Raw genomic sequence first — 12777 nt, 5'->3', positions numbered from 1 at the left:
ATACAGCTAACTCAAAGTCACTCACTTGAGTCGCTTCTGCAATTCTGCATTGAAATCAAATTATTGAATGCAACTGCCCACTCTACCCCTCCGATGCGCGCTCGAACTTGACGATATTTCGTGACGGTAAACCTCGAACCTGGCTCCGTATAAGTGTTTTCAACACTAAAACGAAAAATATGTGGCTGGAGTAAACAATATTTATTATCGAATTAATCTATAATTATGATAAGATAAAAAATGATTAAAAACATAATTAAACCGATCGCTGCCAACATTGAATTAGCGAAATGGAATCTTACCATAAAACAGTTCAAATAGAAAATTTAGTATATTCTGTATGATTAGTGTGGTTCTACCAGTGCATTTAGCACTTGAGAATGGCGGAGGAGGTGAGTGGATAAAATTGTTTAATTGTTACGTGAAAGATTTGGCAGAACTTTGAAATATGTTGAGGTCAATTGTAGGTCAATTAATAGTTATTTAATAAACTAGTTTGTTAATGAAGGCGATTAATAATCGAAACTGTTTAAAGCACGAACGAGTGTAGCGAGTGAGTGCCTTTAATAGTTGAGATTATTAATCGCCCATTAACAAACGAGTTGATTACAAAATTTTTTCGTTGACCGCAAACTTTTTTTTTGTGACAAAATTTCAAATTAAAGCCAAATCAAAACCAATTTAATCTTTTTTGATAAAGATGAGACCTTATAAAATACCTTCATCCTTTTTTGTCCTCAGGGTAGGCCATTTATAGATTTTTCAACACTTTCTATTCACTTTTCCACAAAGAGTGTCAGGTCAGGTCAGGTCAGGTCAGGTCAGGTCAATCGTTAATTAATGAAAAATAGTGTATTAATGAAGTCAATTAATACACTATATTTTAAAGAAAATAATTCATTAATATTGAAATTAACAAGCGATCAACGGAAAAATACTTTATTGTAAAAAAATATTGAAAGTTATATGCGAAGCAATGGTTCGTTAGGGTCATCTCACTAGTGTGGAAAAAAAAATATAAAAAAATAGCTGTTAGAATGTTGAACAACGATAAAATTAAATGTCAATAAAAATGTTTTCAAACCCGTTATTTGATAAATGTGTACTTGGAGGTTGCTTCAACAATAGTCCTAACAATATCTTATCTTTATTTACTTACTAGCTGACCCGGCGAACTTCGTACCGCCTCAGAATCAATAAATGTTGTGTTAACTTATTAGCTGAATTGAATTAAGTTTTTTTATTAAGATAAAATGAATAATCAAAATGAAGGAGATTATTGGTATTCACGTCACGTGATGTGCAAATGTGATTAACTCCGATGAATTTACGACAATTCATTGATAGAGTACTGAAAAATTAAGTTTTTTCGGTAAATTCATTTGCAAGAAGTGAGAGTATAATGAGCAGTAGAGCAAATTGCTGTGTCCCGAGTTGTAACTAACTATACAGTGAATTTTTTATCAATGAACCATAGGAATTGACATGGTGTAAACTTTATTTCATGTCCGAAAAATAATTTTGAAATTAGCAATTGACGCGAAATAAAGTTTATACTTTATACCATGTAAATCTCTATGGTTCATTGATAAAAAAATTCGCTGTATAAAAATAATCGGAAATTAACAATCACCATAAACGGATTGAATATTTTAATGAGTTTGGTTGGGATGCAGTATGCAGTCAACATCTGACGGGAAGAAAATATGGAAAATTAAATTAAAAATTGAAAGAAAATTACTAAGCATATGCGTGTTTGTTGGAAACATTTTGTAGATGAAGATTTTGTTCCACTTGTTTGTTGGTTTGATGGTTTGGGCGCACTGTTCACTGTTTTTGTTTGATAGTTTCGAGGTTAGATATGCCGCGCAACAATGGGTCATATGCATAAACCATTAGCAAATGCTTTTACTTGTATTAGTGAGAGATAGAAATACATGGACTCTATTAGATAGAAAAAGACAAATATATAGTATAAGCAAATGCTTATTCTTATGCATACTACCCAATAAATGTTCAACCCTAAAACAGCTTCCCCCGCGACGTAGCATTACTTGGGGTAGCATTTAAATAATTACAGACAGTTGACGTACTTAAATGCATAATTAGTTAGATACAGGTGCGATACACTGAATAAGTGAATAAGCCCATTTCTAGCGTTAGCCAGGGCATAGCAGCGGGTATGTTCCTGCACGGATGTTGGCCTTGTAGGGTCCTTTGATGGTTGATATAAACGCGAGATTTCAAAAAAAAAAAAACAAACAAAATTGCAAGGGGACAAATCCGGCGAGCGGGCTCTCTACTACAAATTGCCCCTTATTGAGGTGAGACTCCAGTTCTTCGTCTTGTCGCACTCCCGGTTTGCCTGAAATCATGATCTGAACGTAGTGACCCATGTTATTTTGATTTCTGGTTCGGGACACGACCCAACATTGAAGCAATTTCGGAAGGGTTGCGATCACAGAAAATCTGTTTGAAAAGTAGACCTCGACGGCAAACGCAGGCTTTCCACTCTTCCAACGCATGATGGCAGCTGACAGGGATAGGGAACAAATCTTGAAAACCACGGCTTCCGAATGAGACCATTCCCGTCCCATTACGACCCATACAGTCTGAATAGCGCGCATTTCAAAAAAGGAAGTTATGTTGTCGCACCCTGTACAATGCAAAAGTAGGTGTTGTTGATCACCATTGATCACACTTGGTGTTAAAACTCAGCTGACGTTAAATCTCAATTAAGTTCAAATTGTCGATGCGCGCACAATAACAGATTGTGACAGATATATGAGTACTATTAAGCTAAAATTAAACATCTGTGTAATGAAGGAGCTCCTTAGAGATAATAAAAACACTTTAAATTATTTTTTTGTTCGACACTGTCAGAATATGAGAATTTTCTCCTGTGTGAACGGATTTTGATAAATGTCACAACTTGTCAAAACAAACCGTCAAGCTAATTTTAAATATTTTAAGCGATTTGGAGCCTTTAAGGGGCTCGACGAACAAAAATCGTTGTATTCAACTCGTTTGTGTGTAAATTGAGCCTTTTTTGGCACGAACTCGTTAAATAAAATACTATTATCTACGATCTTGTAAAAAGTGGGCACTTTTTGCACTAAAAATCGTTGTCAAAGTTGACGTTTAGTGAACTGACGGAATCGTGACATAAAACTTTTAGTGCACGCTTTTGTGGCACAGAACTGTCAGAATACAATAATACAATTTGTTGGAAACATTGTTTAAAAGCAGGTTGCTAAACGACGTGGTTCTAAAACGACTTTGGTTATTCATAAAATATTGAATCAATAATAATTATTTTATACAAATTTATGTTGAAACCGGTGCGATGATCTCACGATCACAGATAAAATTAATGTTGTAAGATATACGTGTAAAAAGTTCATGTGTTGCACTCACATCCTTTAAAATACTCCCTCGTACCTCGGCCGTATTTTAAACCCGTTAGTGCAATAAAGGATAACTTTTAACACTTATACAGAGTGTTTTCGAAGTTGATATGTTCCTTTTAACATGTGATAGTATGCGTTGTTCTAAAGAGTTTTAGTACTTTTAGTCAAAATCACCTTAGTAAAAATAAATGTGTACGGCAATGAAGATACAATAAGTTAATTTTTTTGAAATGTTTGAAACCGGTTCTGCTCAAATTTGCGCTAATTGTTGTCATCTAATTAGTCGGAATGGCTTTATAATTAGGACAATATAATTCATGTATCACGTCATCAAAATGCGTAAAGTTTTTAGTTGCATGGCCATCACAGCGATAATAAAAAACAAAAAAATTACCATCTTGTTTACTTGCGTCGTTACGATTTTTGATTGAAATAAATTTGTCAGTTTGACAAATAAATGAAAAGTTTTGTATTTCATTCATTATATTGTCTCATCGAATATAACACGTGGTATGATTAATCATCGATGATATTAAATTCGTGAAATCTCCAGCTCAATTTCACTCATTATATCATCGATAATAATCATACCACTAGTTATATTATAATGTATGGGTAATGTTATCACGTTATCAGAATGCAGCTGCGGCGCCGGCGTCCAGAGAGTACGCAGAGCGATTTCCGGAAAGACATCCTGGGCCACGTCAGTTATTAATCTAGTACAGCTGAGAAATAGACAGGATCAAACTCAAAATTTTAGAAAACAATAAAAAGATACAATCAATTATCTCCGTTAATATAAACATTTTACTAAGAAGATTTAGGCTAAAATTCTTAAGAATTATGTATAGTACCACGTGTGACCAGGAACGCCTCAAAGACATAGTACCAAAGTTTGCAAGTTTAGAATCCTTTTCAATCTCAATTTCTACTCTTTGATTTAATTATTTGACCTGTTAACGGATTTTAATCCCGTTGGACATTGTAAAAAAAAAATCTTAAATAACTATTAAAGCTGCATTCATTGGACATGTTTCTCCAAGATTATATAAAAATCAATGAACATTCTCAGTGTCTATTACCTCGATTACTGAAATTTAGGTTAAGGGTGTATAATTAACTTTGTTACTTTTTTATTCAACTGTATTGTTCATTCCTATATTACTGTGTTAACCTTATTTTTAGACATTCTCCGGTCGGGATGGGACTGTCGATTTTGGAAAAGACTACGAATACCTGATTTCGGCTTACTACTCCCTCATTTTCAGTCTCGATGACGAAGTGGTCGACTTTAAAATATCAACGAACAACAAAGACATGGGAGATTTTGACGATGTGGTCATAGAAATTGAACTGAAAAATGGCGAACAACATGTTTTTGCGTTGCAACTGAAACATATTGTGAGACCAATCGCACAGGTCCACTTAGTTACCAACAACAAGAAATTCAGTCTGAAAAAGTACAGTAAGGAATTTAAAAAATTGAAGACTAATTACGAGAAATCTAAGTCTTACAGTGCCACTTTTCAAAATTTTCATTTCATTTTATTCAGCAATTCGGTCTTAGAAAAACATGAAGCAATTTGTGAAGACTGGACAAAATTGGAACCCATTGCTGATGGCAAAAAAATTGATTCTGACATGCTGATAAGAAAATTTGACGATTGCTTCGAAAAGAAGTTTTTAAATTTTGGAAAAACAGATAGTGGGATCAATTACAAGATAAAGTGTGACAAGGAAGGTTCTCCTGATGAAGAATTTTTCAAACAATTCTCGTTTTACACCAAACAAAAAACCGCTAAAGAGACTGAACATTTGATTGCTGATACTATCCTGAATAAGTTCAAGAATTGCAATTCGAGTGTAGTTATCAACTATTTGAATTATTTTAGTTACTGGTGCAGAGGAGATTTCGGAGCTTTCAAACTCACCAAACAAGACGTGAGAACGAAACTGGCCGAACTTCTTTTGGCTCCACACATTCCGGAGCCGAATATTAAAGAACTTCCTTCCTTTCCGGAAGATAAAAACATGATGCTTCTTGAAATTTTTCTTCGTTTCGACATGGTTGTCTTAGAAAAACCGTCTGATGTAGTTTTGAATAAAATTTGGAGCATGTTTAAACAACAGTTTTCAATTATGAGCAAAGAATGGACAAAACCTATATCTGGACTTTATATAAAGGACATCGAGGACGTTCCCATTTCGGCTTTGAGCGAAAACTTCAACGAAATCTCGTTGAAAAAACTTTACTTAATTTTATGGCAGAAAGACACACTGCCTTTGATTCTCAAAGTTGGGAAAGATGCTCCTGAGCAACAACATATTTCTCAAGCTATTAAATTGTGCGAAAGCAAAGGAAAGAAAAAGAAATTTCTTCTGGTAGAGGAAACCAACTTAGAGGACACATCAAACTGGAATATTTTCCGAAATTTATCAGACTTGAGAAGTGCTACTAATTTTTATAATGTTCTAACCGAACGACTGTCAGTTTCGGTTCAAGGTCGACCGAGCATAATTCTGAAAGAGCTACTACAAATTGACGAAAGTTTAGTAAATAATATTACAATGGAAGAAATTGTTCTCATGTTAAGCGGAAATTTTCTTATAGGAGAGGACTGCATGAAACATTTTCCCAAATTTTACGTTCCAAGACAAGTGCCAAAAATTTTGTTGAATAACGAAACCATCGACGAACTGGACGATTTGTTTGTAATCAGCCATTCTGATGATGTCAAAAATATCCAAACGAATTTTAATGTCAACACGGTTGACATAAGTAAATACCTTCTTTTGAAACCACAAGGAGGCTCCACCATTTACAAACCGAAACAGTTTTCGGCTTCCTATTTGAAGAAAATTGAAGAGAAGAAACAAGCCATTAATGACAAATTTGTAATTTTGGCCAAGGATGGTTGCTCCAAAGAACAATTCGATGAAATTTGTTTAATGAATTCAGCGCAAAATTGTCACCACATCCATTTTGTCGATAATGAAAAATTTGAATGGATCGAAAGTCGAGGAAGTATCAGTAATATACAAAACTATCAGCTGGACTGTAAAGAATTGAAGTCGGAAGACTTTGTCCAAGACTTGGATGTGTTGACTCATTTCGGCAACAAGATCAACGTGATTTGTGCCGACCCAGGAATGGGCAAGTCCATCATGATGAAATTTTTGAAATTTAATTGTCCGTCATCTTTCTGGGTTGTCATGGTGAACCTCAGCAAGCATACTAGATTTTTCAAAAAAAAAAAAAACGTTCAAGAAATCCTAAATTACTTTTTAAGAATTGAAGGTAGAGATGCTCTTGTGGAGCACGTCGTCAAACTTTTGTCTTCGAAGAAACAATTGATATTTTTGTGGGATTGTTTCGACGAATTACCAATGGAGAGCACCAAAGGTGTCATCTCAGCTGTTAGGGATTTAGCCTTGGACGGATATTCACAGTGGTTGTCAGCTCGATTCAATTCGAAAAACTTTCTTCAAGAAACATTTCAGACCCTCGCCTTGACAATAACACAATTCAGTCAAGAGAATCAGTACCAATATATCCACAGACATCTGACTCACAAATATGAAGACGAAAAGAGAGTTCAAGATGTCATCGGCAAAATGGACGAAAACATCAGAACCTCTTTGAACTGTGGATATTTTGATTACACCGGAATTCCTTTACAGATCCACATGGTGGTGGAGATCTATTTGCGTCAACCTGAAGACCAGATCGACAAAGTACTCGTCTTCACTTTAACTGATATGTACGAAAAATTTATCAAGGGTCGCTTCGACACCATGTTCGAAAAAGCTGAAGCTGATCCCGAAAACTACTACATGCAACAAATTCGGGAACAGTATGTGAACGTCCAGTTACCTCTTTACGAGATCGCAGCCGTTAAAGCTTCATTTGAAGAAGAACTACTTCGAAATCTTAACTTGAACTGTGATGAACTCTTGAACGAACTAGAAGAAGGCGAAGACAGTTTAGGCTTGATAGTTGGAATGAACGACGAGAAAAAACTAATTTTTGCACACAAAACTTATGAAGAGTATTTAGCGGCCTCTTGGCTCGCGAGAAATTGTCACACCCATACAGATCTTGTGACAGCGTTGTTTCAAGAAAAACATACTAACATCCGATTGATGTTTGATATGATCCTTGCTAAAGACAGTCCCGTCCATCTAGCCGTCTTGTATAAAAACTTGGAAGTTTTGGCAATGAACGAAGACCAGATTGAAAATTGCATGGACAATGCCGGACGAAACCCTCTACACCTAGCGTGTTCTTGGGGGCGTCGACATCCAGTGATTCAAGTAATGGAAAATAGGTCTGAGGAGATAAACGTAGAAAAAAATTATGAAATAAATCCGCAGAAGTTTCTTGACATAATAACAAAGTTAAATCAAACCAATCCAAACATAGCGAACTGGGAAGGAATTTTGACAGACCCGAAATCAATCGACCCTGCACATAAGTGTTTTAATAACTTACGAGTATACCAAGAAGTTGAAAAATCATCAATTTTGGAAAATAACTCAGAAACAGTAACAATTTGTGCAGAGACTCTTGTCAAGGTTGATGAAGAAGACACAAATTATTTGGAGATTGTCAGTTTTTTGCTAGACCACAAGTGTAAGGCTCTGGATGTCGACCAGTTGCTAAGTTGGGACGCCTTTCACTATGCGGACGAAAGTTTGTCTCTTTCTGCCATCAATTTAATGCTAAAACGTCTCCAAATACATACTCGTCGAGAACTGCTAAAGAATTACAGTCACATTCCTACGCTATTGCACTATTCTGTATATTTACTGTACAAGGAGTTGTTTGAACTTGTTGACAAAGTACCGTACATTGAATACAAATATCAATTCGGAACTCTCAGTTTGTTACAGTTTGCGACAGAAAGAAACAATTTGCACGCCGTATCCGAACTTTTGCAATACAATTGTTACGAAGATGTTATTAACATGCAGAGCGCATTTCTTGGTAATCCCCTTAGTTCGGCGACTTTTCACGGCAACCTCGAGATGGTCGATATCCTCTTAGCAAACGGTTGTAAAGTAAACGACCATAAAATGCCCCCAATACTTGATGCTGCTCGTAGCAATAGGATACAATGCTGCGAAAGATTACTCAAAGCTGGTGCAGATGTCAACGCTCTTTCACATGATGGCAATTCGCCTCTGATCATCGGAACGATGTTGAACTACAAACAAATCGTGACACACTTACTTCAAAATGGCGCCGACATCAATTACGCAAAAGACGAGCGTACTGCTTTAGACCATGCCCTGAAACATGGCGTCGACCTCGTGCAGCTCTTTCTGAAATATAAACCTGATCTGAATAGGCAAAGTCCAGATCTTGGATACACCACTCTACACTTTGCATGTGAGAACGACAACCTTGAAATAATCAAATGTCTGTTAGAACATGGTGCCAGTACCAAAATCAAATCGAAGAAGCTACTGACGCCCCTCCTCGTGGCTCTCGTGAACAGTAACAAAGAAATCGCTTTAGAATTAATTGAAGCAGATCCGAGTATTATCAACGATTGCATGTACGAGACTCCTTCCAAGCTGAGTCCAATGATTGTTGCTGTTAAAGAAAATTTTGACCAAGTCATTCGAACATTGATCAAACACGGTGCTCATTTGTATAACGATGAATGTGACACTACTCCTTTACATATTGCAGCTGCCAAGGGTCTCGATTCTATTGTAACAACGTTGATCGAAGTTGGAGCTTCAGTGAACAGACCTGACGCAGACGGAGAACCGCCATTATTTTCTGCCGTAAGCGACGTAACCATAGTGAAGATTCTTCTTGATAATTCTGCTGAAGTCAACGCCAAGAAAAAATTCGCAAGGACACCTCTCCATTGTGCAGCGTTTCTGGGTAAATTAGACTCCGTCGAAGAACTGATCAAGAGAGGAGCAAATATAGATGCCTTAGATGAATTCAATTTAACGCCTTTATTCTATTCCATTGAAGGTAAGCATCCCAAAGTGGCAAAATTTCTGTTGGAAAAGGGTGCCAGCGTTGACGACGGTGAAGAGTTGTTGTGTCGAGCAGCACGGTCAGATCTTCCTGAATGTATAGTTCTTCTATTACAAAGAGGAGTTAGCGTCAACGCTAAAGACTCAAATGGATATACAGCTCTGAGAAATGCCTCAATTAATGAAGGCAGTTGTGTGAAAGTTCTACTGGAAAATGGAGCCAATCCAAACAGTGTCAACAAAATAGAAGAATCTCCGATATTGCTTCCTCTTGTACTCAGCAAAACGGATACAGTCAAGGAATTTATAAGTGGAGGCACAGATTTAACATTTATGTCTACGAATGCTTTACACATAGCGGTTTCACATGGAGATATATTTACAACAGTCGTTCTGATCAGAAGTGGAGTTGACGTCAACGCTCCCGACGATAAAGGAGCAACTCCTCTTCACCATGTTTCTGTGAATAATGATCGAATGGAATTGTTCAAAGAACCGCTCGCTAAAAACATCAATAACATCTACTTCAACTACAATACAGAGGATTGTGCTAGGGAACTGCTTGCAAATGGGGCAGACATAAATCGCAAAGACAATTACGGCCTTTCACCATTACATTGGGCTTGCCTAGAAGGAGAAAACAGTATAATCAGATTGTTCATTGAACACGGCGTCGATGTCAATGCTTCTTCCACCGATGAAAAAATGACTGCTCTTCATATATGCTACACTAGTGGAAATCTAGAAAGTGCCGACATTCTTTTGGAAAACGGTGCCGACTTGGGTGCTATCAACGCCTGGGGAAGAACTCCCCTTTCAACTGGCATGAACCATGTTCACACCACAGGATTTGACAATTTAAGCTTGTTGAACAAACTGGTCAAATTAGGGGCAAATATTGATTCACCAGATAAGAACAGTTTCACATTATTACACAAAGCTTGCACAAAAGGAAATTCAGAAGTGGTCAATTACTTGCTAAGTAACGGAGCCAACGTTGAGACTAAAACAAGTCAAGGTTCAACTCCTATTTTCTACGCTTGTGATGAACTTCATGAAGAAATTGTTGCAACGTTGTTGGAACGAAAATGTGAAGTAAATGTCCAGAACATAGATGGAAATACTCCACTGTATTTTGCCGCTCTAAAAGGTAATGAACGTATTATGACACTGTTGCTGAAAGCCGGTGGTGACGCTAACATCCAGAATAATAAGAAATTAACTCCTCTACATTTGACTTGTGGATTCGGGGAATATATTAAGAGTGAAATCCTTTTGAAAGCAGGAGCCAAAATCAATCAAAAAGACAGTCAAGGTAAGTCACTTAAGACTCATTTTCACCACATTTTATACCATTTTCTTTTAGATTATGCTCCTCTGCATTTCGCTATCTCTTCAAAAAACACAGATTTGGTGCAGTTACTGATTAGCCAGGGTGCTAACATCGACCAAGCGTCTCTCTACAGTGCTGTTAATGTAGCTGATTTGGAGCTTGTTACGTTGCTTCTAAGCAAAAACCACACTCTTAACTTCAATGCCAAAAATTTGATTGAAGCTCTCTTAAATGCAAAATCCAGAAATCTCGACTTATTAAATTATCTGCTTAGAATGGGTTCAGATCCCAATTCTTTATGTGGACCTTTAACCAATCTTGCATTAGCTTGTAAAGTTGACTGCTTTGAATACGTCGAATGTCTTTTGCAGCATGGGGCAGACGTTAACGCTTGTGGACCTACGGGTATGACACCTCTAATGGCAACCTGTTTGAATAAACATTTAACAATAGCAAATTTATTGGTGAATTCTGGTGCTGACATCAACCTGAAAGATAATCAAGGAGGGAATGCTTTCATTTACGCTTGCGCCAATGGACATTTGGATTTGGTGAAATTTCTACACGAGAAAGGTACCGACATTTTTCTGGAAAGCAGTACCAGAATTACTGCTTTGACAGAAGCTTCCGAACATACACCGATCATTAGGTATCTTGTTGCCAACGGCTTGGATGTCAACCACAAAAGTAACGACAACTCTACTCCTCTATTTAACGCCTGCCGCTACGGCAACTGTGAAGGTGCCCTCTACCTCATCGAAAATGGTGCTGACATTAATGCTGCTACAGAGTCTAAATGTTTAACACCATTGCATGTTGCTGCAATGATGGGACACGTGGAAATCGTTAAACTCCTATTATTTTTAAATGCTGACGTCACAATGAAAAGTACTTTAGGTAACACTCCATTACTGAGTGCTGTCGGTAGCAACAAACTAGAAGTCGTCAAGTTGTTTGCTGAATTACTGATGAACGCAGAAACATCAGGAAACGACTATGGAATCACCAACAGAAGTACGCCGTCTCTGTTAAATTAGTAAAAGTGTTAATTTGTTTGTTGTTTTTAAGGTGAACTGGACTGGGAGTGGCAACGATGTTTTTTACATGCTGCCGTATGTGGTTCTCTGGATATTCTAACATTTCTCCACGACAGTGGATTAGTAATGATCGATGGTAGAGACCCAGAGAATTCATTCAGTGCCTTACACAATGCTTGTTATTTTGGCAAACACGATATCGTTCGTTACTTGATTGAAAATGGAGCTGAAATAGACGCACCTATCTCTCACGGTAATACGGCATTGTCTTTCGCTGCTGCCAATGGATTTTTGGAAATTGTTCAGTACCTCTATGAGAATGGAGCCAAGGTTCACGTGGTAGATCAGGATGGAGATACTCCCTTACATGATGCTGCTTGCCGGGGACATTTGTCGACTGTGCAATATCTTGTCTCAAAAAATGCTGATGTATACTACAAAAATAAGAATAATAAGACTCCTTTAGATTTGGCCGTGGAAAAGGAAAACCAAGAAGTCGTGGAATTGTTAAAAGTTATAACTCAGAGCCAGTAATAAATTTTATTAAATGTTAAGGTTGTTACTAGCTTTTTTTTATTATTCAATATTGTGTTTAATTATATACCAAAAGATTAATAAATTGGTGAATGTTTGAATTGTAAACTCTGTCCACTCATAGATTGCTTGACATAAATGTTACTAAAAATGTTCACTCTACGCTATAACAAATAGATCCTGCGCGAAATTTTAAAAAATGGATAGAGCAGGTTTACACGTGATGTTTTATTATTATTCTGCATGTTTGCACTTAGGAAAGACGAAAGAAAACTTCAGACTGTAGGAGTAATATATTAGGTTTTATTAATACAGGGTATTTCACGAATGATAATGTGCCCGACGGAATTAAAAATGCAACCCACAATACATTTTCCAATTTCCGAAAAAACTGGCTACTAAAATTAAAATATCCAGCTTTTTTCGGAAATGGCTAAACACAAGCAAAATATTATTTTTTCTA

General features: G+C 36.8%; 1 protein-coding gene across 1 annotated transcript; it reads left to right on the top strand.

Annotated features, from left to right (window-relative positions):
- Nucleotides 1-243: 243 nt before the first annotated feature.
- Nucleotides 244-12334, top strand: LOC138130476 (uncharacterized). Its single transcript, XM_069046973.1, has 4 exons — nucleotides 244-392; nucleotides 4596-10725; nucleotides 10777-11757; nucleotides 11812-12334. The coding sequence occupies exons 1-4, from the start codon at nucleotides 381-383 to the stop codon at nucleotides 12312-12314; spliced, it is 7626 nt and encodes a 2541-aa protein (XP_068903074.1). The 5' UTR covers nucleotides 244-380; the 3' UTR covers nucleotides 12315-12334.
- The last annotated feature ends 443 nt before the right edge of the window (nucleotides 12335-12777 follow it).

This window comes from Tenebrio molitor, chromosome 5 (assembly GCF_963966145.1).
Source record: "Tenebrio molitor chromosome 5, icTenMoli1.1, whole genome shotgun sequence".
NCBI lineage: Eukaryota > Metazoa > Arthropoda > Insecta > Coleoptera > Tenebrionidae > Tenebrio > Tenebrio molitor.
Note: the sequence above shows the minus strand (reverse complement) of the source record. Positions and strands in the feature narration are given on the sequence as shown.